This window comes from Cetorhinus maximus, chromosome 16 (assembly GCF_964194155.1).
Source record: "Cetorhinus maximus chromosome 16, sCetMax3.hap1.1, whole genome shotgun sequence".
NCBI lineage: Eukaryota > Metazoa > Chordata > Chondrichthyes > Lamniformes > Cetorhinidae > Cetorhinus > Cetorhinus maximus.
Genome location: NC_135894.1, coordinates 45,635,344 through 45,661,688, shown reverse-complemented (window position 1 = coordinate 45,661,688; position 26,345 = coordinate 45,635,344). Strand labels below are relative to the sequence as shown.

Here is a 26,345-nt window from a genome sequence, read left to right as displayed (position 1 = left end):
TTATGCACATATACACCCAGGTCCGTCTGCTCGTGCACCCCACTAAGAATTGTACCCCTTATTTTATATTGTGTCTCCATGTTCTTCCTACCAAAGTGCATAACCTCACACTTCTCTGCATTGAACTTCATCTGCCATCTATCTGTCCACTCCACCAACTTGTCTATGTCCTTTTTAATTTCTGTACTGTCCTTCTCACAGTTTACAATGCGGTTTTGTATCATCCGTGCATTTCTAATTTCCTGATTTATACTCTGCCCGATACTACCATTAATGTTAGGAAGGAAGGCCATCTTTTTTCAGATTCTAAAATCAGTCAATCTATATATGAACAGCATGAAGTTGCAGGTCAAAAATGTGGGACTTCGGCAGTGTTTTTGTTTTTGTTCATGATTTGAAGACCACTTGAAATCAGTTCATTACCATACCAGCAAAGTAATTTTAAAACTAAGTGAAGATGTAATTCATACCTTACTTTATTTTATTGAAATGTAATTATTTTTCAGTCTGAATATGCTATTTGAATATGATTTGAACATTTTAACGAATAAAACTTTATTAATAAATAAGAGTGCAGCTGCAAATACCAAATAAATGTAAAGAAAAAACTTACATTTCTTAGTGCCTTTCACAATATATTCCCAAGCAATGCTAGCAAAGTCCCAAAAACAGCAATGTGATGTTGGTTAAAGATAAAATATTGACCTGGAAAGCGAGAGAGCTATCCTGTTTTTCAGATAGTACTGTGAAATATTTTATGCCCATTTGCAAGTGCAAGTAGGGCAATACTGCATTGGAATATCAACTTAGATTATGTGCTGAAGTCAATGGAATGGGGCTTGAACCTGAGTGAGGTAACTTTTGTGCCAAGGCTGGTGCCTAGGCCCAGAAGAAGCAAAATTTTACAGAATTTGAGGTATCACCTCGCTAAAGCAACTGCAGTTGGCGAGAAGGCTTTGAGACTGGAAAAACCTCCTTAATTTAAAGTGTAGCATTCTCTGGTTAGGTTGCATGGTTACAAGGTGAATGCAGGTGATGGAAGCTCTTTGAGCTTGTTTAACTCATCCACTCAGCGGTGAAAGATTAGTTGCCCCTTTTCCCCCATCGCATCATATCATTCTACCTTGATGAATCTAAGGTTTTCACAACCACTACTCTACCCAGAAGACCACTCAAAAGTTCATTGCTCTCTGCATGAATTTCATTCTGACCAAAATTTGAAGCTGTCCTTTCACCATCAATTTCAGCTGTGTTCCCTTATTCTAATATCTTGGCTTTCCTTAAAGTATTGCTCTGAGTTTACTTTGACTGTGCCATTTGGTATCTTATGCACTTCTGCCAGATCCACTCCTATCCACCCATTTTCAGAGATGACGAGCCTGGTTTCCCTAGCTTTTCCTTAAAACTCAATTATTTGATGTCAGGGATCAGATATGTGTTTTTCTCCAGTGTCAAAGGTTTGTAAATTTCCTTTGCACCTGGGTGAACACAGCTCTGATGGTACAGTCTGAGCAGAGTGATGTACAATTTTAACATAACATCCTCTGATTAGTATTCCTTTGATCAAACAATATTGTTCAACATTGTATTTGCTTTGTTGCTGTTTTATTGTGATGTGACAGGTTAAATGTGGAGGATACTATCTTTCTCCAATTCATCTTTAGCTATTTAGCCTCACTTAATAGATCCCTGATGCCCGATATTCTTCAGATATTTAGTGCTTTGAATTGGTATGCAGTAAATTTAATTTACTATCATTCTGCCATTTACTGATTTTATCCGACTTCTTCTGCCTGCTTTTACTGACTTGGACATTCAATCATTTTACTATCTGAGAATTTAACTAATTTAGTGTATTATGCATAGATAACTACAGTCTGATACTAATAGATTGGTAAAGTAGTGATTACATATGACAAATTAAAATGAGAAATGTGCCTAATGTGACTTTGTTAGTAAGTTAATGTACAATACTGTAGGTGTATTTTGGCATTGTGATTACATTAATAATAGAAATTAAATTTAATTTCTAATAAGTAACTACCACGTCATTTGGGGGGGAAAAATCACCCCTTCCATGACATAAAACATATTGCACTATGGTAACATCATGATTAAAACTACCTCCTTTTCCCTGACTGCTTCCATAAATCTGTAGCAATACAGTATGTATGATGCCAAATTTGTAGAGATTTTTATATATTATATATATGTGAAATTGTGGAGGTAATTAGTAATACTTGCTCTCTATAAGTCAGTAATGAATAGACTAGCACTTGGGGCTTAACACCTTGTAAGATAAATACTTCATTTCCACTATCTTAAAATACTATCTCTGTGTAGGGAATTTCAAGATAGAAGAGATGAGTGACCGCTCGCATGACAAAATGGAAATAGTAAAGTGAAGCCTCAGACATGAATAACGGCCACTTGGATAGGTACCAGAGAGTGCCCTGCACCGATGGAACCATACCACAATGAGGGGAGAGGAGACATGGAAGGATTCTTTTTTGTGTGTAGTTTCACAGCGGATTTTCAGGAAATCAAAGTGACTTTGTTTTTATATCCAAAACAAAATAAAATTGCACTTCATTGGAAGATCATACAGTACAAATAGAATGATATAATTCTATTTAGTATTTTAAAACTTCCTCAAAGATTACATTGTAGCTGAAATGACAACACTTAAAAGTCTCTTCTTTCTCAAGATCTTTCTTGGCTAAACATTGGCCTGGATCTTGTTTGAAAAATAACAGCACATTACAGCACTGTTAATGCGCAAATTGGCCAGCCAGTTCATGGAATTAAGAAATGTTGGGTGAGTTCCAAATTTCCAGAACTTGCTGGTTGATTTGCCTTGTACGAGCCATTAGCTTTCCTGTCATTTTTGAGGAATTGATGGATTTGCACATTAATTGCCCATTAAACTTGCCACAGAAAGTTAGGACTGGAACCTAACAGCATAAGCACCATTTTAACAACTTGATAATTGCTTATACAATACTAATGAGCCTTGCTGGCCCAGAAAGGAAACAATTTAAACTGTTCAATTTCATTCCGATATGTAGTCAATTGTGGTCAGATTTTGAAAATGCATTTTTTTCTTTCCCTGTGTCTTTTTCTCTCTCTTCATCCAATCTTTCTTTCCCTTTATTTTTCTTTCTGTACTTGGATTTGACTTTAATTCACCCTCTTTCTCTGTTTGTTTCTTAATCCCTAAATCTCACTGGTTAAGGGGATACACCGTTGTTTGCATCATTCACTGAAGTTATATATTTCCTGTCACCCTCATTATCAATGGCACAATATCTTTTGAGCTGCACGGTGCAGAAAATAGTCTAACTACCAGTGTGTACTGCAAGATACCAAACTCCAGCAGGGTGTGGCCCAGTATGTTCAGTCTCTAATTGATGGATATGTTGAAATGCATGACAAGGAGGACAATCATATTTCTGCTCTTAAGTGTAGGATATGTAACTTAAAGCTTTGGCCTTATGCAATGAGTAATATTTTCTACTATCTGATACCATATATTTAAATTAAAATTGAAGGAAAGACTTTGTTTCTGTATTAAGTCATTCCCTACCTAACGTTTTTGGAAGATAACTTATACTTGACAAACTATGATGTGGTTTAGCACCCTCATGTCTATAATGGATACACTCACAATACAATATGTTCAGCATAAAGCAAATATTAAAAACTAAATATTCACTGTTGAAGGCTTCAGAGTTACCTGAAGTAATCACTAGGAACTGCTGACAAATAAATAAAGCAATTAAAAAAGGATAAGTCAGGTTAACTGACTTTTTTTAGGCCTCTCCAAGTAACAGCTTTATATTTCCTCAAACATGCCTGTCTGAATTGGACAGATCACTAACATGTTTGATCAATATTTTTGCTAATTCGGTTCATTTGTTAACTTGTCTTATTTTCCTGGTTGCTAGCATTTATCTGTATCATTTTTTTCTTCCCTCCTAAGTTTGCAAAATTGTTCACTCTAGACCAGTAGTTCCCAAACTGAGTCAGGGGTCACAGGATGAGCAATTGGGATCGCAATCTCCAAGATAGCAATAGTGACTGTGGAATGAAGCCTCTTGCAAGACAGCGCTTTGATATGTGTGCAGAGGTTTTTACTCCTATCCATGATTTGGACAGCATCTCCTCAGAGAATTTTTTCCGAGGCCTTATCGGTGCCTGCAAAACAATCATTAAAAAGCCATCGCATCATAGCTGCTCCCCGCTGGCCCTTTCCCCCAGCTGCTCTGAGAGCTCTCACTCCTATTCCAAATCCCCCCACCACCCACAGCTTGAGTGTTAAAATGGAGTCACATTGCAAAAAACTTTGTGAAGCAATGCTGTAGATTTTTTTGTTTCTTGGAGCAACAGTTTTGCACACTAGCTGCAGCATTCTAAAACCCAATGTGATTGTAAATTAATCTTAACTTTGTAGTGATGAATCTCTGGCAGTTATTACTGAAAATGACACTTCTTATGTATAATATCTAGTTATATAATATCAAATGCAACAAGGGAAACACCAGCAGCACAACTTTCGGCATAGATTTTTCTTTGTGAATTTTACTGCTAGTTTGATTTCATCCCTGCCCTTTTCCGTGTATTCTTTTGTGTTCAGCACTGCTCTTTCAATGTTGTTAAGAAAGTCCCCTTGCTCCTGTACCAAAAGCGAAATCTGCATGAAGAGATCTTGTAGCTCTTTGATTTGATTTTCAAGGTTGATCAGTTCCTTGTGGCGATTCTCAATTTCGTTCAGATGTCCTTTAGTAATTTTGACGTCACTGAGGAAGTTCTCGTTGAAAATGTACCATTTGTCATGCTCCACCATGTTGTTCAGCTCCTCTTCTGATACTTCCTTTCCAACAACTTCAAGCTGACGCTGAATGAATTTCTTGCAGTTTTCTTGCTTTTTATTTAAAACAATATTAAAGTCTGACATTGCTACCTGATACTGCTTAAGCAATATTGAATATTGTGTCCTCTTCATTCTTGAGATCATTGCATCCACTCCAGCCTCTGCTTCTGATTGTTGTGTGTCCTTTTGAATGGTGTCTAAGTGTTTGTGGATGGATTCGACTTGGACTTTAATGTCTTTAATGAGGGTGGAATTGTCTTTTTTTATAATGCTGAACCGACGTGTGGAAGACATGGTAGTGCTCTGTCGACTCAGTTTCTTTATATCATTGTTTAGTTCATTGATTTCATCTTGAATTCGCTGTGCACCCAATAAGAAGTCCTCCATGACTGGCTCCTTTTCAAAAATAATGGCCTGCTGTTTAAAGTCTATACTGTCTTCTGTTTGCTTGCTTTCTTCACCTTCATTTCTTATCTTAAGTTCTGCCTCTTTTGCTCGTTGTCGAAGCTCTTGAAGGCGATCCCTCATTTTGGCTACCTGTACTCTGTTACAGTAGGTTTATCTTCTATTAGTACCTTCACTACAGCTTCCTGGATTTTATTTTCTTGCAGACATCTTTCAACCTGTGTGTAATAAAGGGAAATTTTAAGAAGTGAAAATACAAACTCTTTTATTTCTTATTTACAGATTACACTCGTTCCTGACACAAAACAATGGGATTGTATTATGTTTTGATATTTAAGTTGCAGAGGCTCTCTTTTGCGATTTGAATTAATGTACATTTTTGGATGCTAGTAAAGGGAGTCTTATTCTGCATGTGGCTATTATATTTGATTAGAAATGTTACTTCCTTGACTTCAAGAAAAATGAACAAAAATTGGTGAGGGGAAGAAAGACAAATAAAATAGTTATTATTGCCACTTTGGGACAAATTTCTTGGGTGAGTTTGGCTGGAATTCGTGGATAAGTCATGTTAGGTTGTCATACTGCATTGGGTAACCTAGGTGGAAAAGCACCTTAAATATTGGATAGCTCAATAAGCATTGTTTCCACCAAGGGAGTAGAGCTAATCTGTTGGTCATTGGGTGGCCAGGACACTAAAGCTTTAAATACATTTATTGTTAGAGAAAAAGAAGTAATGACAAGAAACTTGCAATTGTTGGTAGGTGTATTTCACCCAAATTGGATGGTTAGTTGATTTCACGTTATACTAATATATTTTTGAAGGCTTATTAACCTGCACCAACACTTCTTACCCCATGTGCAATCCCAGCAGCTGATATCATGCAAATAGAGTTTTTCTTTAATACCAAGTGAATTGGGGTATTGCTCTCTTTTGTCCTACTTCTCTGCAAACCGCAATTAACAGCGTTTCACATTTTATAGCCAGGGAAGTTGTCTCTTGCTGGATGTAAACAGCCATTTACAGCTGGTCATAGCCATGTATTTCAGAGTGGTTTAAGGCTTTCACAGTCAAACAATGACTCAATAAATTGCAAAGGGATTAAGATAGGATGGCTAACTTTTTGCAGGAAAGAGATCAAGATGGGCAGTCTAAATTCCCTGTAGTGCTGGCCCTTGCCTTTGGAACATGGGTATTGCTTCTCTTTTGCCCATTTTGACATCAACATCATATGAAAGGGCTATAGCTATGCACTGAATTTACAAGATAGTTACTCCAGCCATGCAGATACTGAGGCAAGTAATGTGGAATACAAGATTATTGATCTCCATAATGCTGGTTTAGGAAATTGTGCAATACCCAGTATCTTGTAACATAAATCAAGCTAAGATTTAAAAGTATCAATATCATCACATATTTCAACTAGTTCGAAGAATTTGCTTCTAGTTGTGGAAGGGGAAACCATGTCTGGTTTTTATTCCACTCCTTAATGTAGCTCATGTAGTTAGTATTTTGTCCCAGTAGTTATGAAGTTCAATTTGCAGGTATGAAGTTCATGTGTACAATTTTTTTGCATCAGTGTGCAATTCTACATGTGTCTGCAATGTTTAGTGCATTCTTGTTCACCATAGTTTCAGCGGGTGTGTAATACTGCATTTGTATATTTTTCAATTTATTTATCAGAGCAGTTAGTACTGGGCAAGGGACTCTGTCTATTTTTAAATCAAATTACAGGGTAATTTGAAAGGTACAGATACATCTTTAAAGGTGACAGTAAAGGTAGATAAAGCTATATATTTAAAAATGATTTTTTTTAAACCTAGGAGCATTGAATACATAAGTGTGGTGATGTTATTGGTTGTCTTGGTTAGGCCACAGTTGGAGGATTACATGTAGTTCAGGGTAAAGAATCACGAGTATGATATACTGGAGGTGAGATGGTATAGTTACATGGGCTGAAATAACATTGTAGCTTTTTCATTTGAACACAAGATTGGGGGGTTGGGATTGGGGGGTACTTAAAGTTTAAAGCACATGAAATGTTTTGAAAGGATAAATAGTGAAAGATTGCTTGCTAGAAAATCGGTAGCAAGAATATAAATTTAGGATTATCGCTGCAAAAGTGAAGAGAGAAGTTAGGAGCTGTTATTCTGGTTATTACAACATGGAATGTTTTTCCACGAGTGACTAGTGAGGCAGAGGCAATACGTCTTTTAAAAGGGAAGTAGATAAGTATTTGAAAAAGATATAAGACATACTAGTAAAGGACACAGAAATGGAACTGGAGTGGATGGCTCCAGTTGCCACAAGTATGATGAGCTAAATGCCTACCTAATATGCTGTAATTTATATGATTCCATGTTATTTCAAAATCACATTCTAAAGTGATGCAGCATCTTTGCAGTTAATGATCACGTTAATTTTCAAATTTGTTGCAAGTGAGTCATATTCGGCGATCGTGCTCATCCATCTTCATTAAAGCATACAGCACTACGGCCAGATAAAAATAATCGGGAAATACTTCACTCCCTTGGTTTCTGCTTGTTACATTTATCTTTTCCTCTTTGTCCACCACCGCCCCCCCACCACCTCACTAGTTCATGTTCGCTCAAAAAACAAAAACTTAAATTATCAGGAAGGCAAGTGATTCATAATATGAAGTCACACTAGGACAAGTGTTTGACTGTCTCTGTATATAGTGTAACCTATTCCCTCACCCTCTCTCTTTCTCACAGAGTTACTCCTAGCTTCAATTGCTACACTATGATCTGTATAGAACAGAAGGCCATTCAGCCCCTTGAGCCTTTACACCAGATAGCCATTTCTAACGGTATGCTGCACTGTGCTGCAATAAAATGGTAAAGGTCTGTAAATTATACTCGGGCTATTGCATGTGACACACAGGTAAAGTTTTGAACTACAGGAAACTATTAAATTAGTGTGCCAACAACCGGCTTCCTCTCTCAGTAAAGGAATGCTGAGAATCCTTGGTAAAACAGATTGTGTGTTTGTTTGTGTGAGAGAGATACTTGGGGCAATGTTTTCCCGTCGGGGGGTGGGGGGGACACAGGGCCCGCTCGCCGACGCGTGAAATGACGTGCAGTGACATTGGGTGGGTGTCCCGACGTCACCGCGCATCATTCTGATCCTCAGTTCGGCGCACGCGCAGTGGAGTCAGCTACGCGCCCACCGATTTTAAATTTTATTTAAATTTTAAAACCTTAAACTGATCTCCCTGAGGCACGGCGCAAAAGAGCGCAGAGAACCACTCAGGGAATCCCGCCCCCCCAGCCTGCACAGGGAGCACTCAGCGCTTCCGGGCGAGCGTCATGATGGGTGGGCCTTAATTGGCCCGCCCACATAAAATGGCGGCCCGCCACTGATCCGGAGCACCGATCAGGTTCGCGGCCGCCCGCACCCGCCCCTGCACAACCCCCTCCCTACGGGGGAAAATTTCTGCCCTTGGTTATATGATTGTTTGATTTTCCCCTGTGTTGCCTTGTGATATTTGGCCATTTTTACCATGACAAATTACATGCCCTAATTATCAGAAGATTGGCTGGATTCCACAGACAAGACTTACTTCCTTCAGGTGTTCATGTACACTTCTAAACAGAACGAGGTGTCAGCTGTGGCTCAGTTCATAGCACCCTCGCCTTTGAATCAGAGGGTTGTGGGTTCATGTCTCACTCCCGGAAAACCAAGAACTGTGATTGTACTCGAAAGAGTTGCAATCTGTGACTGTTGATAACTCGAAAGAGTTCCCGGAAACTAAGAACTGTGAATGTACTCGAAAGAGTTACACTTCTAAACAGCATTGCACATTCATGTAGTTTAGTTTTAAACGTATTACTTAAACAATGTGAAATTCAGAAAAATTAATATCCTACACAGTGTGGTCAAGTTCAATATCATCATCTTTGGCTATTTTGCATTTTAGAAAGTAGTCTCTGTCTGCAGTTTGTTTTCCATAGTTTTAATGTGTATCCTTTTAATTCATTAAATTCTGCTACTTTTTAACCCGTGTTTTTTTGGAATTACTTAACTGGTTCCAGATGTAGAAGTTCAATCTGTGAGTCTTTTCTTTTTAAAAAAAAAGCCAATCTTTAAATCGGTGACTTGTACTTGGACCTAATACTATGACTAATGCTTCTGAAACTGTTTACGTCGCAAAGTTTGTCATAGGCCATGACAAGCATATGTACTAATGACACATAATATCAAGAAACTATGTCATAAATGTGGGAAAATCAAAACAGGCATTTGAGATTGTGTAATATTAGTTTGGGAATTTCCTTAAGTGCAAACTCCTCAGCCAACCTTCCAATAAATGGTGAGTATGCTTCAGTGAAACAAGAGAAATATGGAAAAGGGCCAACATAGATTTTCTGCTAAAGACCTCACAGCTTAGTGCCCAAGACTAACTTCTTTGGGAAAGAAGGCAAAGAAGAGAGAGAGAGAGAGCTGTTGCTTATTGCTAATCCCCCTTATGAAACAAGAAAATGAGTGTAGATCAAGAGGTTTTGATAATTGCAGCTGCTGAACAACAAATGCCTAACACAGTAGTCTGGTATGCTAGCTTACTTTCCAGCAACAAATTGGGGGCAGCAAATATGTTGTTCCCAATTCATCAATGCAGTTAATCATTGTGGTAAATCTATTCAGTAATTGTTCCAAGTTTGAAATTTACCAGCTAACTAGATTTGAGGAAATGGTCTAGCTGTTGCTAAGGTTGCTGTAGAGCCAATGGGCAACTATGTAGCTGTTTAAATCATTTACATTTCTACTGATTGTGCGCTTGAAACCAATCATTAAAAATCTGATCAACTGCATAAACTATATCTGATATTTTCAGTCAAACATTAAACTATTTCTACATTAGAGCCTTTCATATTGACAGCGATGAGGTGAATTCAGACATAACGAGAGGAAGTTCAGTTCATGTATGGACACTTGCGTCAAATGCCCAGGGGGCAGGCAGTCCCACGGCATGGTATCCTTCAGTGATGTTACTGAAGAATGCCGTGCTGATTGTGCAGATAGCCCAGCGGAATTAACATAAGTCCGCATAGCCACTCTGTGAGTTAATTCTCCCCCAATGAATGCATTTCTTCCAGACCAGGAAGGCCTCAGGTCTTTGCTAAGGTACCTGATTTTACCTGGACACTACTTGAAATGTTACAATTAAGCTCAACACTCTCTTGGGTTAAGGAAAAAAATGGACAGAGTTCTTCTTCATGTCCACTGTCATGCAGTCTCTGCTCAAAGTGGATTGAATTGGAGTTACTGTTAATACTCTTACAGTTGAATAAACTGCTAATACTTGCTGTCTAGTACCACACTGTGAATGGCCACTTGGACAAAACACCGAAGAGGACTTGTGGCCATGGAACCTTGCATCATCATAACTGCAAGAAAATAGATAAGGAGCAGAAGATAATAGTTGGAAGCAAAAAAAAAATCCTTTACTTAGCTGAAGAGGTGTCACTGTGGTCATCTTGACATGAGACTTTTAAAAATAAAGGATATAGTACTAAAAACAGATTGGGGGAAATTATTTTAGAAGAACTTGACCCTTTTAAGAGTAGAGTGACATGGTCTACCTGAGCAACAGGGACTGTATAGTTTGCTGCCAGTGAAAGTTGCTTCCAGTTCTTGAATACTTACTTTTTATTGACTAGAAAATGATACTGTACTCCAGGATTGGTCTGACATGCATTCTCAAAGTTTAATTGTGATTTTGTCCAATCTGTACAGTTTTCACTATTATCAACTTGGCTTATTTGGTAGCATTCAGAGTTGACAGGCTATGGGTTCTAGCCCCACTCTAGATCTTGAAGATATAATTGACACGTCACACTTTAGTACTGAGGAAGTGCTGCATTGTTTGAGGTGCCATCCTTTTGAAGTCCTACCTTCCTGCACTGTGGTTCAGGCAGACCTGGAAGATCCATGGCATTATTTGAAGAGGAGTTCTCCCAGTGTCTTTGCCAACAATTCCACTTCAACTAACAGCATCAAAAATGGATTAGCTAGTCATTAATTTCAGCGCTGTTTGTGAAATATTGCTGTATAAAAGTCTGCCTCATTTCCCAACATAACTGAATGCACTTTGGGTGATTTATTGGATGTGAGAGACTTTAGAGCATCAACACATGTGAATATGTCAATATAAGTTCAGCTTTTTTCTCTTTGTTCTCTTTCCTTTCATTCTTTCAATGCTTTCAGTTTGATCTTTCAACTTTACTGCTAGTTATTTCTTAAACAATCCAGTTTTTCTTGTTTGCAATACTTATTTATGCTACATTTTATCTATCATTAGTCCACCCATTTAAATATTTTGTTGTGTAATGTCTTTTGTACTTTGGCAGGTTGCCTCTACTAATTAAACAGTCTTTGATAATTTGGTATCTTAATATTTAGCCAAATTACATTGAAAATGAGAGTTGTATTAACAGAAGCCTATTAGTTCAGTTGGCTAGGGATTATTGTGTAGCACAATGAGATGGGACAGGACAGAAAAAGGCAAGTGAAAATATGAAAGGCATAAATATTTGTATTTTACAAAACCTATTGAAGCCATTCTATTGAAACTATGGAAGCACCATACTATATTTTGGAACCTAGATGGGTAACAGATAGCGTGTCACTGTTCCTTCGTGTTCTGTTTTGATTTTTTTTAAGGGCATAATCGGACAACAATTCTGATATGGTGTTTTGAGAAGTTCTATGAACAATATGTGATACACTCCTGTTTTGTGCATTGTCCAGAGGAAAAAAAAAACATTCTAGGGCAAATCATGCCATGTAATTTTAAATTTGTCAAACTGCTGGGATAGCTCTGACGTGCTGTACTGTCAGGTAATAGAGACAGTAACACTGACACATTGGCACAAAGAGCTCTCATGTGACTTCCCCAGTAACAAACAAATTCTTGCTATGGAGAAATGAGGTTCTCTAGCGAAAGTACCAATGAATCATCGAATCATAGAATAATTTTTTTATTCATTTATGGAATGTGGGCTTCACTGGCTGGGCCAGCATTCATTGCCCATCCCTTGTTGCCCTTGAGAAGGTGGTGGTGAGCTGCCTTCTTGAACAGCTGCACTCCATGTGGTGTAGATATATCCACAGTGCTGTTAGGAAGGGAATTCCAGGATTTTGACCCAACGACAGTGAAGGAACGGCCATATATTTCCAAGTCAGGATGGTGAGTGACTTGGAGGGGAAATTCCAGGCGGTGGTGTTCCCATCAATCTGCTGCCCTTGTCCTTCTAGATGGTAGTAACTTCTCGCCTGTTTATCTGCACTGGCTCTTTGCCACAACAATTGAAAATTAATCCCACCACCCCGTCTTACTATGGTGTATCTTCCTTGCTTTAAACATTTATCCATCCTTCCCTTGAAGGAGCATGTAAGGTTCAATGCCTTAAGAACTCAAAAGAAATTTTTTCCATCTTTCTCCTCACTTAATTTTAAAATGGTCACTTGTTACTAATTCCTCAACCAGGAGTTGGCCTTTATTTATCAAATAATAATTTCATAATTTCATAATTTTGAATGCCTCTATTAAGTCTCTTAGTCTTTTCTGTTCCTTCTTAATTTGGTATCATCCTGATGAACACTTTTTATGGCTTTAATGCTCCTTTTATAATCCGATGTCCAAAAGCGCATATAGTGCTCTAGTTAGGGCCTACTAATTACCTTGTACACGTTTATCATAGCCTTTTTTTATATATGCTATGCCCCTGTATTCTAGTAAGTGTTGTATTTTGTGTTAATTACATTATGAGCAATAAAGACTACAATTCAGCAAATATGGTATTTGGGATTTCCATATAAATCTAAGCAGAAATCATTCTGCACATTGTAAATAACAGTAGATCTAGCACTGACCCAGTGGCATTCAGCTAACGACCATTTGAGCTTTGTTCACAACCACTTCAGAAGCTTGCCTTTTATGATCATCTTTGGCATGCTATTAATAAACCTTGTTAAAATCAAAATAGATCACATTCACAGAATTTGTATGAACGACGTCTGAAATTTTCTCAAAGAACTCCACTAAACTTATTAGGTAAGACTTGTTCATAAATTCATGCTAACTCCCTTTTATTTATGGAAATTTAGTTTTTCCCTCTTTCAGATTCCTTCCAATAATTTACCCATAACAGATGTTGGATTCACCAGCCTACGGTTTCCTGGGCTGTCACTGTGCTTTTTAAAGATTGATGTTATGTTAGCTACTTCCCTAAGGATGGTGGAAAGAAGGTAACCAATTCACATTGGCCACTTCCTTGTGCGTCTTTGTATGAAATTCATTAACCTCTGCTTCCTTGCACCCCTTTACTTTCCTTATCAGTGACCAACTAATCCAAAATTTTTTTATCTTTCATTAGTTTCTGTTTTCTTCTTCCCAAAGCAGAAAATTAGCTTCTATGCTTTATTCCATGAAAACAGAAAAGAATAATTCATTTAGCACGTTTGATGTCCTTGTTCATATTATCTGCTATCCTAACCTCATTTTTTATTTAGTTTCCCTGATGAGTTTCTTAACCTCCTTTGCCTACTTTTTATATCTATCGCAATCAAATTGTGTTTCAGTGGATGTATATTTGGGAACAATTTCTTTTTTGCCCTTATTCCCACATTTTTTTTCCACTTGTTCCATTTGTCCTGGAGCTATGTGCTCACTATGTATTCTGTATAGTATTTATAAACATAAATCACTTTTTGCCACTTTTTTTTTTCTGTAACAACATTGCAGTTTCCTGATAAAAGCAAAAAACTGCGGATGCTGGAAATCCAAAATAAAAACAAAAATACCTGGAAAAACTCAGCAGGTCTGGCAGCATCTGTGGAGAGGAGCACAGTTAACGTTTCAAGTCCGAATGACCCTTCAACAGAACTAAGTAAAACGGCCCATCTCCCGCGCATCCGCCCTCACACCTTCTCTCTCCCAGAAACATGATAGGGTCCCCCTTGTCCTCACTTATCACCCCACCAGCCTCCGCATTCAAAGGTCATCCTCCGCCATTTCCGCCAACTCCAGCACTATGCCACCACCAAACACATCTTCCCTTCACCCCCCCCGGCGGCATTCCGCAGGGATCGTTCCCTCCGAGACACCCTGGTCCACTCCTCCATCACCCCCTACACCTCAACCCCCTCCCACGGCGCCTTCCCATGCAACCGCAGAAGGTGCAACACCTGCCCCTTTACTTCCCCTCTCCTCACCGTCCAAGGGCCCAAACACTCCTTTCAAGTGAAGCAGCATTTCACTTGCACTTCCCTCAACTTAGTCTACTGCATTCATTGCTCCCAATACGGTTTCCTCTACAATGGAGAGACCAAACGCAGACTGGGTGACCACTTTGCAGAACACCTTCGGTCTGTCCGCAAGCATTACCCAGACCTCCCTGTCGCTTGCCATTTCAACACTCCACCCTGCTCTCGTGCCCACATGTCCATCCATGGCTTGCTGCATTGTTCCAGTGAAGCTCAACGCAAACTGGAGGAACAGTACCTCATCTTCCGACTAGGCACTTCTGTACTGAATATTGAGTTCAACAATTTTAGATCATGAACTCTCTCCTCCATCCCCACCCCCTTTCCGATTTTACCTCTCTTTTTTCCAATAATTTATATAGATTTTTCTTTTCCACCTACTTCCATTATTTTTAAGTGTATTTCCATCCATTGTTTTGTCTCTACCTTTTAGCCTATTTCGATCCCTTCCCCCCCCACCCCAACCCCACCAGGGCTATCTGTACCTTGCTCGTTCTGCTTTCTACCCTTAATTAGCACATTCCTTTAGATAATATCACCACCTTCAACACCTCTTTGTCCTTTTGTCTGTGACACCTTTTGGTTATCTCCACCTATCACTGGCCCTCTATCCAGCTCTTCTTGTCCCACGAACCCCCCCCTTAAACCAACTTATATTTCACCTCTTTTCTATTTTTACTTAGTTCTGTTGAAGGGTCATTCGGACTCGAAACGTTAACAGTACTCCTCTCCACAGATGCTGCCAGACCTGCTGAGTTTTTCCAGGTATTTTTGTTTTTGTTTTGCAGTTTCCTGAGTTCCCCTCAAAAATCAACTTTCATAAAACTGAATGTTTATATTGTACTTATTCTCTTTTCTACCATAAACCTCAAGTTAAACTCTGCAATATTGTAGTAACTGTTACCAAGATGTTCTCTGACTTTGGCCTGCTGTACCATCTCCTGATTGTTATAACAGAACAATTGCACTGAAACAGCATCTTTAAATCGGATGAAAATGAAAATCTGATGGTGCTTCACAGGAGCAAAATTAGATTGGCTCAGTGTCACTTTTCAAAGAAGGGAATATAAGAACAGATGACTAAAAACATAGACACTGAGATAGGTAGTAAGAAACATCTTAAAGGAGAAGATGGAGATAGAGAGATGGTGAGATTAAGGGAGGACATTTCAGAGCTTGGAACCTAAATTGCTGGAGAGATGGTTGCCAATTGTGAAGCAAAGGATGTGAGACAAGAAGCCAGAGTTCTTGGCAGGTTGTAGGGCTGAGGAGGTTATAAAGATGGGGTGGGTCGAATATAGTGGGGCTCCTGCTCGTGTTGCTTCATTGACCAACTGTTCCATGTAATAATCTAGTGTTTTGACCAGCATCTTGTTATCATTGCACCCTTTCCCAATGTGTCCTGGTGAACTTAAGTCATCCATAACAATTGCCAGTTTCTGTACAGAGTTCCATATTTGATTACAAATGTCTTGGTTCAATCCCTTCTAATTTGATGATCTATAGTGGACGCTCAAGTTAGTTTCTTTCCCTTGTCCCTCTCATCACTAATAGGTTTCCACCTTATCTGCACTTTGATTAGAAAGTTGTACCTCTATTATAATCCAGTTTTCTTTCACATTAAAAAGTTAACACTCCTTCCAGTTTCTCTCTTCTGTGATTCTGATTATCTGTATCCCTGCACGTTTATCAAAGCTGTGCTAATGTTGAGCTCAGTTTCTGACACCTGTGATATCATACTTCATTTGTATCAAGGACTTTTGTGTCTCCCATTTTATTCCAAGTACTTCCGGAATTCATATACAGAAACTTGAGACAATCTTTCTACTCACTTTAGAGACTAACGTAATTGCTTTGTTGTTATTTTCCCATGTAATCATATCCATATACTTGGCAAACTTCTCTGCTGTATCACTGTGATTTACCAGCCCCCACTCTGTGCAGTGATATCTAGCTTCTTTATCTTTTCTACCTGCATTACACCCCCACCATTTCTGCCTCTGCCTGGCTTGTCCATTCCTCCTTATTTTTTTCAATCATTTCCACTGCCGCATTCACTACCTCTGGAAAGACATTGGCACTCTTTTGATTCAGGTGAAGCTCACCCTATCTGTAGAAGTGAGCTTATCCTAATGGATTGGACTTTCAATGTACAAAGATCCCCAGTTCTGCAATAAATTACTGCGCCATTTCAATTCCCTAGTTTTGGAATAGTATTAAGTTGCTAAGTTCAGAAAGTATTTAACAATACAGTATGCTATGTAAATATATAACTATACATTTATGATCCTTAGCTTTTTATGCAGCAGTTTTACAAAATCATAAATACGCTATTTGGTTACTTCCTGCAGTCCACATTTTACTTTACACATGTAACTGAAATTGTTCTTAAAATATGTGTAATCTTTGTACAGTACCTTATGCAATCAGACTAGAATTAATAGCACGTTCGTCCAAAATCTTAGATAGAATCGTTGCTCCCTGGATATAAAAGTGAAAAATCTATGTATAGCAGCTTCATGGTATGCTTGAAGTCTCTAAGAGCAAGTAGTGTTTTAAGATCACAGTGACTTTTCTTTAGTAGTTCTCCATCTTGTATACTTTACTGAAGAAGTGACTTCCTACTATGCTAAATGTTGTGAGTTCTCAGACCATGTAACCTGGCACTCCTCCAAAGGAGATGTGATCAGACAGCTTCGATGTTCACATGACGTCAAGAACAAGAAAACTTCTTCCTGTTATTTCCTGGGCTGGGAATCTGGTTCAGCCTGTTGGGAGGCTTTGGAGGAGCACAATACCATGTCTGCTATCCAATAGCCTAAAGCTTTTAGAAACAATTCCACAATTATCCACAGTATAAATTATCGGGTAGTATAGAATAGAAGGACGAAGCACCTTGACCGAATGCTGGTTTCTATATTTTTAATAAATCTAGAAGATGATTATATTGTACCATGTTGTGTACTTAAAGCTAAAATATTAAAGGCTAATTTGGGATCTTACATTCTGGCCAGACTTTTCCCAAAGGAACAACAATTTCACTGATCTAGTTTACATATGGACATTTGACAAGGAATCACAGTAGTTTGCATCATAGTCATAATTTACTGTGCAAACAAGAATTGATCAAAAAGTCAAAGTCACTTCCAAGAACAATTTAGTGTTTGTAAATATGGCCAGCAATTACCATTAAATTGTTCAGATCGAAAACATTTCTTTTGGAGTGAATTTTTGCTCAAGCAACTGTTTCACAGCATTCTACATGCAGCCTCTATCTTTCATGAATTATATTCAGTGATTTAATAAAAAAACAATGTATGAACCACAGTGACTCTATTCAAACCTCCTAAGGCAAATAAAACCATCATTGTTTTTTATAAGTCAAATGAATAGGAATTGTTATTTCATATTCCCCCTTTTTAAATGATGTTCGTTAACTTTAAACCTTTGAATGCTAAAGCTGTAATTAGTATAATTGACTTGTGTCACTGAACCTTACAATGCAAAGGAAATAATTGCATAACATAGTTGAGCTAAAGTTGCTGAAGCACTCTGGATTGTTCATATCAGTACTGATGATAATTAAGCTTTTTCAACAAAAAATCCTTTTTAAAGAAATATGAGTAAAGATACAAAGAAAATTAATTCATATTTGGCTTCACAATTAGCAACAGCTTGCAATTCTAGACCAAAGGAGAAGGTCTTGTAAACATACTTTCAGCTTGGATGTGTAGTCATAAATCTACAACATGATCAATTTGTTAAGGGAATAAGATTAATAATTTGTCAATAATCATTATTATATGGAAAAATGTTCTTTGTCTACAATGCAGATTTTTGCATACCACAACATTAATCTTTTACATTTATTTTCAGTGAAGATCTATATTGTTCCATTTGGTCTCCTTTTCTGCATTTACAACCCTCTTATCCCCCAAAGAAAGTCTGGAAGAGCTTGTATGAATTTGCTCTTTTTAAAAAAAAAACAAAGTCAGTTCAGATTATTATTTCATCTTTTATTCTTAATGTCTTCCCTTATGACTACATGCTTAGTTTTGCATAACTGTACTTCAGTTATAAACACCTAACAAATAATATAATGAGGATGACGACGAAAAGGTTCAGATCAGAAACGCTCTAAACTACAACTCCAAGCTAATCGAACAGTTGCACCAAACAAGAGCTCTCCAACAATGACTGTACATTAACCAATCCAGTATGCATGGCTACTAAGGCTAGTGGATCAGTGAACATAATTCATCACAGGTGTGCAATAATGGAAACCAGAATCCATGAGCAACTCTTTTGAGTACAATCACAGTTCTTGGTTTCCGGGAGTGGGACATGAACCCACAACCCTCTGATTCAAAGGCGAGGGTGCTATGAACTGAGCCACAGCTGACACCTCTAGAATCCATGAGCAAGGAACAGTCTTTCCATGTTACGCTGATCAGCATTGACAGGAATAATATATCAGTTGTGTAATGAAGTTGCCTTGAAGGAAACTTAACTCTGAGTACATTGCCCTCGAGCCAGCTCTGCCATTCAATAAGATTGTAACAGCAACGTTCCCTCTAATTTTATTTTTTTGTTGTGTGCTGCCTATTAATTTAAGTACATGGGGTTTTAAGTTTTTTGTGGCTGCACACGTGCAGTTAATTAAAGGAGATGACTTGTGCTTGGGCCTGTGCAGGAGCTTCCAGGCTGCAACCAAGCAGCTTGGAAAGAATGTTGCCCAAGGCTCCACATAGCCTACTTCTACTTCTGTGCCTATTTATTCCTTTCTTGTGCTTGCTTGTGCTTGCATTCATCTGCTTAAAAAAAGATGAACTTGTCCAGTTGGAAACACTCATAGCTTTCACCCCACCCACCACCACAACCCCCCCACACCAAAATCTTTTTTTTCCACTTCTGAAAGTGGCAATTCATACTGAGCAGTTGTTTTGTATTCACTGGCAACCTTCCTGCGCTTCACCTACATGCAATATCTTATGTATAAGCCCAGAAAGTCATATTTTCCATCCTTTCATGATCATTTGGTGGAAACTCTGGAAAATGATCAAGCATGAGAAACCCTGCCTGAATCTCTATTCACCTCCCACAAAGACAGGAACATTAAGGCTATTGATAATAAGCAGATGAGATTGGAGATCACACCCCAAAATAAACATCTTGTTTTGATAATCGTTCATGGGATGTGAACATTGCTGGCAAGGTCAGCATTTGTTGCCCATCCCTAAATGCCCTTGAGAAGGTGGTGATGAGGAGCCGTCTTGAACTGCTGTAGTCTATGTGGTTTGGGTGCACACGCAAAGTGCTGTTTGGGAGGGAGTTCCAGGATTTTGACCCAGCAGCAGTGAAAGAACAGTGATATAGTTCCAAGTCGAGATGGTGTGCTACTTGGAGGAATACATGCAGGTGGCGGTGGTGTTCCCATGTGCCTGCTGCCCCTGACCTTCAAAGTGGTGCAACCCACAGGTTTGGGGTGGTGTTGAAGGCTTTGGTGCATTGCTGCAGGACATCTTGAAGATGGTAGGTAGACACTGCTGCCACAGTATGCTGTGGTGGAGAGAGAATGTTTAAGGTGGTGGATGGCTGCCAGTCAAGTGGCTGCTTTGTCAAGCTTCTTGAGTTGAAAGAGCTGCATTCATCCAGGCAAGTGGAGAATATTCCATTACATTCCTGACTTGTGTCTGACCTGATTTAATTTGGCACCTTTCTAATGTGTATAGATTGGTACTACTTGGAACATGTATTTACCATCAGTGTATGTAAGGACTTTTTTCATTCATACAGCCACCGTGCAAGACTATCTTTCTATTAGGCACTTATACAGCCTCCTGGACTCAACATTGGCTTCAATTTCAGATTTTAACCACTGCTCCCGTTTTTGTTTTGGACAGCAGTTGCTGGTAAAGGATTCAGCTGTTGCCATTTACACTTCCTCTGGACCCATTTCTTGTTTCTTTACTTGTCCCAATATTGACCTCCTTTTGCCTTACACCATCATCGTTTTAGTCACTCAATCTCTCCTGTTATCCACCATAACACAGACATTTCCTCTTGTTCTTTCCCCTTACTTACCCCTTTTTTGCTACCTTTGTACTTATTTAAAACTTGTTGCATCTCTAACTTTTTCTAGTTCTGATGAATGGTCATTGACCTACAACAATAACTCTTTCTCCATAATTGCTACCTGACCTGATATTTCCAGCCTTTTCTGTATTTTTATAAGCAAATTAACCCCAAACCATATATTGTGCATGAGCATATTCTGCATTGATCACTTTGTATTTGAAGAAGACACTTTCTCATTGCTATCCTAAAATTACTTCTAATTATCTTAAACCTACATTCTCTTGTTCTTAATCCACAGTTTAATTTAAAGTAATATCCTGCATTGGTTTTCTTTATACTCTTAACAATCTTGTATATCTCCATATGATCATGTTTCAGATACCTCATTTTCAACCAAAAATGGCAAAGACTATTCTTATAAACAATATGCTGGGCATCAGCCTTGTGTCTCTTCTCTACACAGCCTCTAGTACTGAATGTCACTTGTTTCTTGGAAATTAGAACTGTGGTGTATTCAACATGTGGTCTGATTAGGGCAGTATATACTCGTAACAATCTACCCTATCTCTATATGATCATGTGTCAAATACTTCATTTTCAAGCTGAAATGACTAAGTCTATATAGTTTGATTGCCTCTTCTAACATTTTTTTTTACTTGGTATGTTGTTTAACATCAGTAACAACAAAATTATATACAGTAGCTTTTTTTAGCACAGTAGATATCCTAACACATTTCCAGGAAATGAGAGAAAATAAATAAAATAATTCAAGAATGGACATCAAGCCATGCTGCGAGAGTTAGGCGAGCTGACTGAAAGAGTCTTAAAAGTTTATAAAGGTCAAGAAGGACGTGGAGAAAGCGAGAAAGAATTCTAGAGTCTGATTTAGACGGCTAAAGGTGAGACAAAGAAAAGGGGGAAGAAGTGTATAAATGGCCAGTGTCAAAGGGCTGAAGGGGTGTAAATTTAGAGGAGATTGCAAAGATCAATTCTGCATTAGAATGATTAACCAAGGTGACTAGATGCAGTGAATTAGTTATATTTGCTGCTTTTGATTTTTATCCAAACTAAATTGATGGCATTGAAGTGTTCTGCTTGTCTCCAAGATTCGCAACTCAAGTAGTCTGATAAAGTCCTAGTAGATTTCAGTCAACAGCAGAAAACTCCATACTTGAAAGTCTTGCGCATTTAACTTATAGGGTCAGTTTTGATGGGAAATTGAAATGTAACCCTAATGTAGCAAAGAATGCTTTTCTCCAGTTAGATTTCAGATGTTATTGGAAGGTTTTGTTCTTTTCTTTGTGCTAGGAAATTTCTCATGGTGTTGCTTCTGGAACAAAACAGAATTAATTTAATAAATAGTGGGCTGTTCACCTAACATAAGCAAATAAATAAGTTTCGACCCGTCACGTAAAGCAGTTGTATGTAAGTTTACATCTATACACCCCTTTTTGTTTATTCTTGAATGACTTATTATGTTGTGACTAATATCTAGTTCATGGTTCATGTTAATATTTTAGAGGTAATGTGTAGTGCTGTGAAGATTAAGTTGCATTTACCCCATTTTCTACAGTTAAACTTTAAACAGCTTGGAGTCTTTTATTTATTTGTTCACAGGATGTGGGTGTCATTGGCAAGGCCAGCATTTATTGCCCATCCCTAATTTCCCTTGAGAATTAATTAAGTCCGTTGCACTTAAAAGGTTGGGGCCATGTTGACTTATGGGGTTAAAATCTAGAAAGGTAAGATCCTAAAACAGTATATGGGTTTACTTAGCTGGAGAGCTGGAGATGTGATGTCTACACTGCTTGCAAAGAAGTGCAGTCCAGAGAGATGTTTTGTTTTGGGAGTTAGAGCTAAATTAAAATCATTCAGTGAATCCTGAAAGGCTACATCATCATGGACATGGGTGGAGCTTCAGAAGGTTATCTGGTTTCAATTTATCTGTGTGTTTGTTGGGAGGTGGATTGGTTGCAGTTTGGACCTCATGTGGTTCGCAGTTCACAAAGAAGCCCAGGGAGCTGTTAGCAGTTTCCAGGCAGTTAGGGCTCGGTGAAATCCTGGCATTAGAAGGTGGTGGTAGGTCACTGGTTCTGTGCCAGGCAGTCAGGGCTCATATAAGCTCTGGGAGCTATTTATAGCTTGGTATAGCTGGGAGACTAGAGTTCTGAGAAATCCAGGAACAGTGCTTGTTTATTCAAACTAATGGTCTGCTAGGAATTGGAAGTGTGCTGGTAATTAGAAGCGGAAGTGCAGTTTTGTGAATCCCATGGAACGCAATCTCAGAAGAGATTGAACCATCAGGAGGTGAACAATCGCTGAGGCAGTCCAGTTGGAATGACTTCTGTGGGAATTCTGAGGTTAGATATTAGAAAGTGAGGAGCTAAAATCCCTAGTGAGGGAGACAGGGTTTTAATGAGATTTTGTGACTCACAGTGATCAATGACGTCTGTGGGGCTGCTGAGAAATCCATGGGATCTGTCTTAGTCACATCTGCCATCTAATGTGGTGTGTTCAACGACATTTTGCCTCTTAATTCATATTTACCACAGGTTAATTCAAAATGTTAGAGTATAAGATAGACATTGTAAACTGTTTTACTTTTCTGACCTAGTATAGTAAAGTTTATTTTGCTTATTTAAAATTGTGGAATCTTGTGGCTTTATTCTCCTAGTGGATAACTGGGATTTCAAACTTTGTCCGCTTAAGCAAAAAGTTACTGGCCCCTAACCGGATTGTAACAGTGTATGAAGTCAAAGCCTGTTGTTGGGCAATTTAATTCCATTTTCTCCATTATTAATTCCTTTGCTCAAATTCAAACTAGAAAAGCTCTATATAAATAGGCTTCTGTCACAGTACCATTATAACATGGAGTCAATAGGTAAAATTGTGTTACTTTTTCCCTACAAATTGACTTAATTCTTTAAGAAAATTTTACCACCTTTTTTCCTCAGTAACTGAAATTTCTGATGTCAGGAAAAAAGTTGAACAAAATTAAAACTACATATCACAATAATGATTATGTTTATCCATTGAATTGTCTTTTAATGCTTTTATTAAAATTTTACTTGGAACCCTTACAAAATTGATGAATTGGAAATTGCAAGCCTCCAAAGAAGAGTACTAAATATGCAATTACATGGTTATTTTGTAAAAAAAATCAGTTAAACAGAAATATAATCAACATTTTTTTAAATTTTAGGTTGGCAAACAAACAAGATTGTGATGGAGCGTTAGCGGAGGCTGATATCATAGAGTACCTTTCATTGGAGAAGTTGGTCAATGAAAATAAATGTCTGTGTCAAATTGTAAGTATTTGAATATCACCTTCATATATTCACTTTCGTTTCTGTAATAAAAAAGCTCAGTTTATTTCATTTTTCTCCTTCATAATTTCCTAGTCAATCTCTTCTGTACCCTTCCATGGCCTTTATATCTTTTCTAAAATAAGGTGTCCTAAATTAAATAAATTATCAAACTGTGGTTGAATCAATGATTTGTATAGGTTTAACATTATCTGTTTGTCTTTGTATTCTATGCCCCTATTTATAAACTTAAATCTCAGCTATAGCAACTTGCTCTTCTCACTTTTAATGATTTATTCATCAAAGCCCCCTAAGTGTCGCTGCTGCTTTATTTAAAGTTTTATCAGTTAGTGTCCATGTCTACTCCTCATCCTTCCCACCAAAATGCATTACCCCAGTATTTTTCCACATGAAACTTCATGTACTGCTTCAAATGCAAGCTTTTACTTTTAACATACCTTTATAATGACCTGATTTGAAGCTGTTAATATTTCAGCTCATGAATCTGCAGAAAGTTTTAGCAGTAGTTAATTTCTATAAATGATGCCAACAAAGTTTTTATTTATGGATTTGATTGTTAGTTTCTAAGTTAAGCAGTCTTGTAAAATAAACATTTAATCCTTTTTACTATTAATTTTAATGTACTTTTCAAAATACTGTAATGGTGTACCATTCACTGGTGTAGCATTGCAATGGCATATCTGTTTTACAATGAACATTTTTAAGTGGTTTATTAAATTAGCTCTTTTAGAAATGCTTTTAATTATGTTTTGTATGTTTGAATTTATTACTGTAATATTGTAGAGTTCCTTCTCTCAAAACCAGACACCATTGTCCCTTTAACCAGATCATATAATTGGGAACCTATGAGCACTTGATGCTAACTCTTAATGTAATTCCTAATTGCTCATTTCATAGCTGAACCAATCACATCATACCAAACCAATGTTGTGCTATAGAGTCATGGGGCAGAATTTTGCTCTTGATGGGCGGGCGGGCCCCACCGACTCGGTGGTGGGCGGGCAGCCAATCGCCACTGCTGAAAAGGGCCCCGCTGCCATTTTGAGCGGGCAGGCCAATTAAGGCCCGCCCAGTGGGCTGCCCGACGGGAAGCACTATCTTCCTGTGCGGGGGGGGGGGAGGGATTCCCCAACTGTCAGAGTGCGCTCTTTTGCGCATGCGTGCGAAAGAGCGCACTGCTCCCTTAGACTAAGTGTTGTCTCAGGGAGAGCGCTCAAAGTTTTATCAACTTCAAAAATAGAAAAATAAAAAAATTATTAACATGTCCCCCTCATGTGACAATGTCACACGAGATGGGACATGTTAATAAATATCAGATAAACCCAATTAAAGTTTTTTAAACAGACATGAACCCTCATCCCGCCGGTGGATGAGGTTTCATGTTTTTTTCAGAAGCCCGCTGGGGCTCCTGGCCTGCCGGCCAACCTTAAGGTTGGACAGGCAGGGCCTTTAATTGGCTTAATTATCCTGTCAATGGCCTCAATTGGTCATTGATAGGTCGGCGGGTGGACAGCACAATCAGCTGTCCACCCACCTTCCTGAATATTTAAATAGGGCAGGATGACATCGGGGGTTCCCCTCGACGTCATCCCGTGTAATTTTCGCGTCGGCGAGTGGGCCCCGTCCCCAGCTCACCGACGGAAATATTCTGCCCATGAAATTTCCTGCCCCACTTGAGTATCTGCGTCCTTAAGGTTTACTTTATTTCCAGCCTTGCTTGGAGTTCTAGAACCCCTAATTCTTTCTGTGCTCCAGTCCCTAATACTCATTTTATCACCCCACAACCGTACTATGGGACCCTAAAGCCCATATTGCTGCCAGATCATGATTTCCCCGTCCTCAGTTCTCTGAGATCATGACACTATCTAATTCCATTGCTGTGAAACTGAGACATTTCCACAGTGAAACCAAAACAGCACCCTTCTTCCAAACCCCGCTTACCCCTTCTCAATTGCTCTTAGTTATAGGAACACTTTGTCAAGTTCTGAGTCCCTCTAGGATTCTGCTCAGTGTTGCAGACCTCAACATCCTTTCCAATGCAGCCTCATCCTGGGACCTTCTGTTCTCACCAGGGGTGAACCCTGACATTGCCCTCCCATGCCACATCCCAAGAATCGCCCCTTATTCCAGTGGTACCAAAGCTCAGGATCACACTCTACAGTATGACTGCTCAAGCTACCAGAGCCCAACACGCTCCCATAATTACTGCCAAACACTACTTTTGAAGCACCTGCTGCTGCCATTAAACTCCAGCATTTCAAGAACTTTGTAAAATGTTACCTAGAAATTGAATCATTTAATCATAGAAATTTAAATCATGGAAGAAGGCCTTTCAGCCCATTGTGCCTGTGCTGTTTTTTGAAAAAGACGAAGGAAC

At 38.5% G+C, this 26,345-nt stretch overlaps 2 protein-coding genes across 4 annotated transcripts in view; one reads left to right on the top strand and one right to left on the bottom strand.

Annotated features, from left to right (window-relative positions):
• arl13b (ADP-ribosylation factor-like 13b) overlaps nt 1–26,345 on the top strand; it is an 89,755-nt gene that overhangs the window by 37,185 nt on the left and 26,225 nt on the right. For both annotated transcript variants that reach the window (XM_078559789.1, XM_078559790.1), the window contains one exon: nt 23,845–23,950. In XM_078559789.1, coding sequence (XP_078415915.1) covers nt 23,845–23,950 — 106 coding nt within the window. The remainder of the gene's footprint in view (nt 1–23,844; nt 23,951–26,345) is intronic.
• Nucleotides 453–17,207, bottom strand: stx19 (syntaxin 19). Of its 2 annotated transcripts, none has more exons than XM_078559791.1 (2): nt 16,982–17,207; nt 453–5,496 (listed from the first exon to the last, which is right to left on the bottom strand). In XM_078559791.1, the coding sequence occupies exon 2, from the start codon at nt 5,399–5,401 to the stop codon at nt 4,520–4,522; it is 882 nt and encodes a 293-aa protein (XP_078415917.1). In that variant the 5' UTR covers nt 5,402–5,496; nt 16,982–17,207; the 3' UTR covers nt 453–4,519. The 2 variants fall into 2 exon arrangements, with proteins under 2 accessions (XP_078415917.1, XP_078415918.1); XM_078559792.1 differs by lacking the exon at nt 16,982–17,207 and adding an exon at nt 10,579–10,658.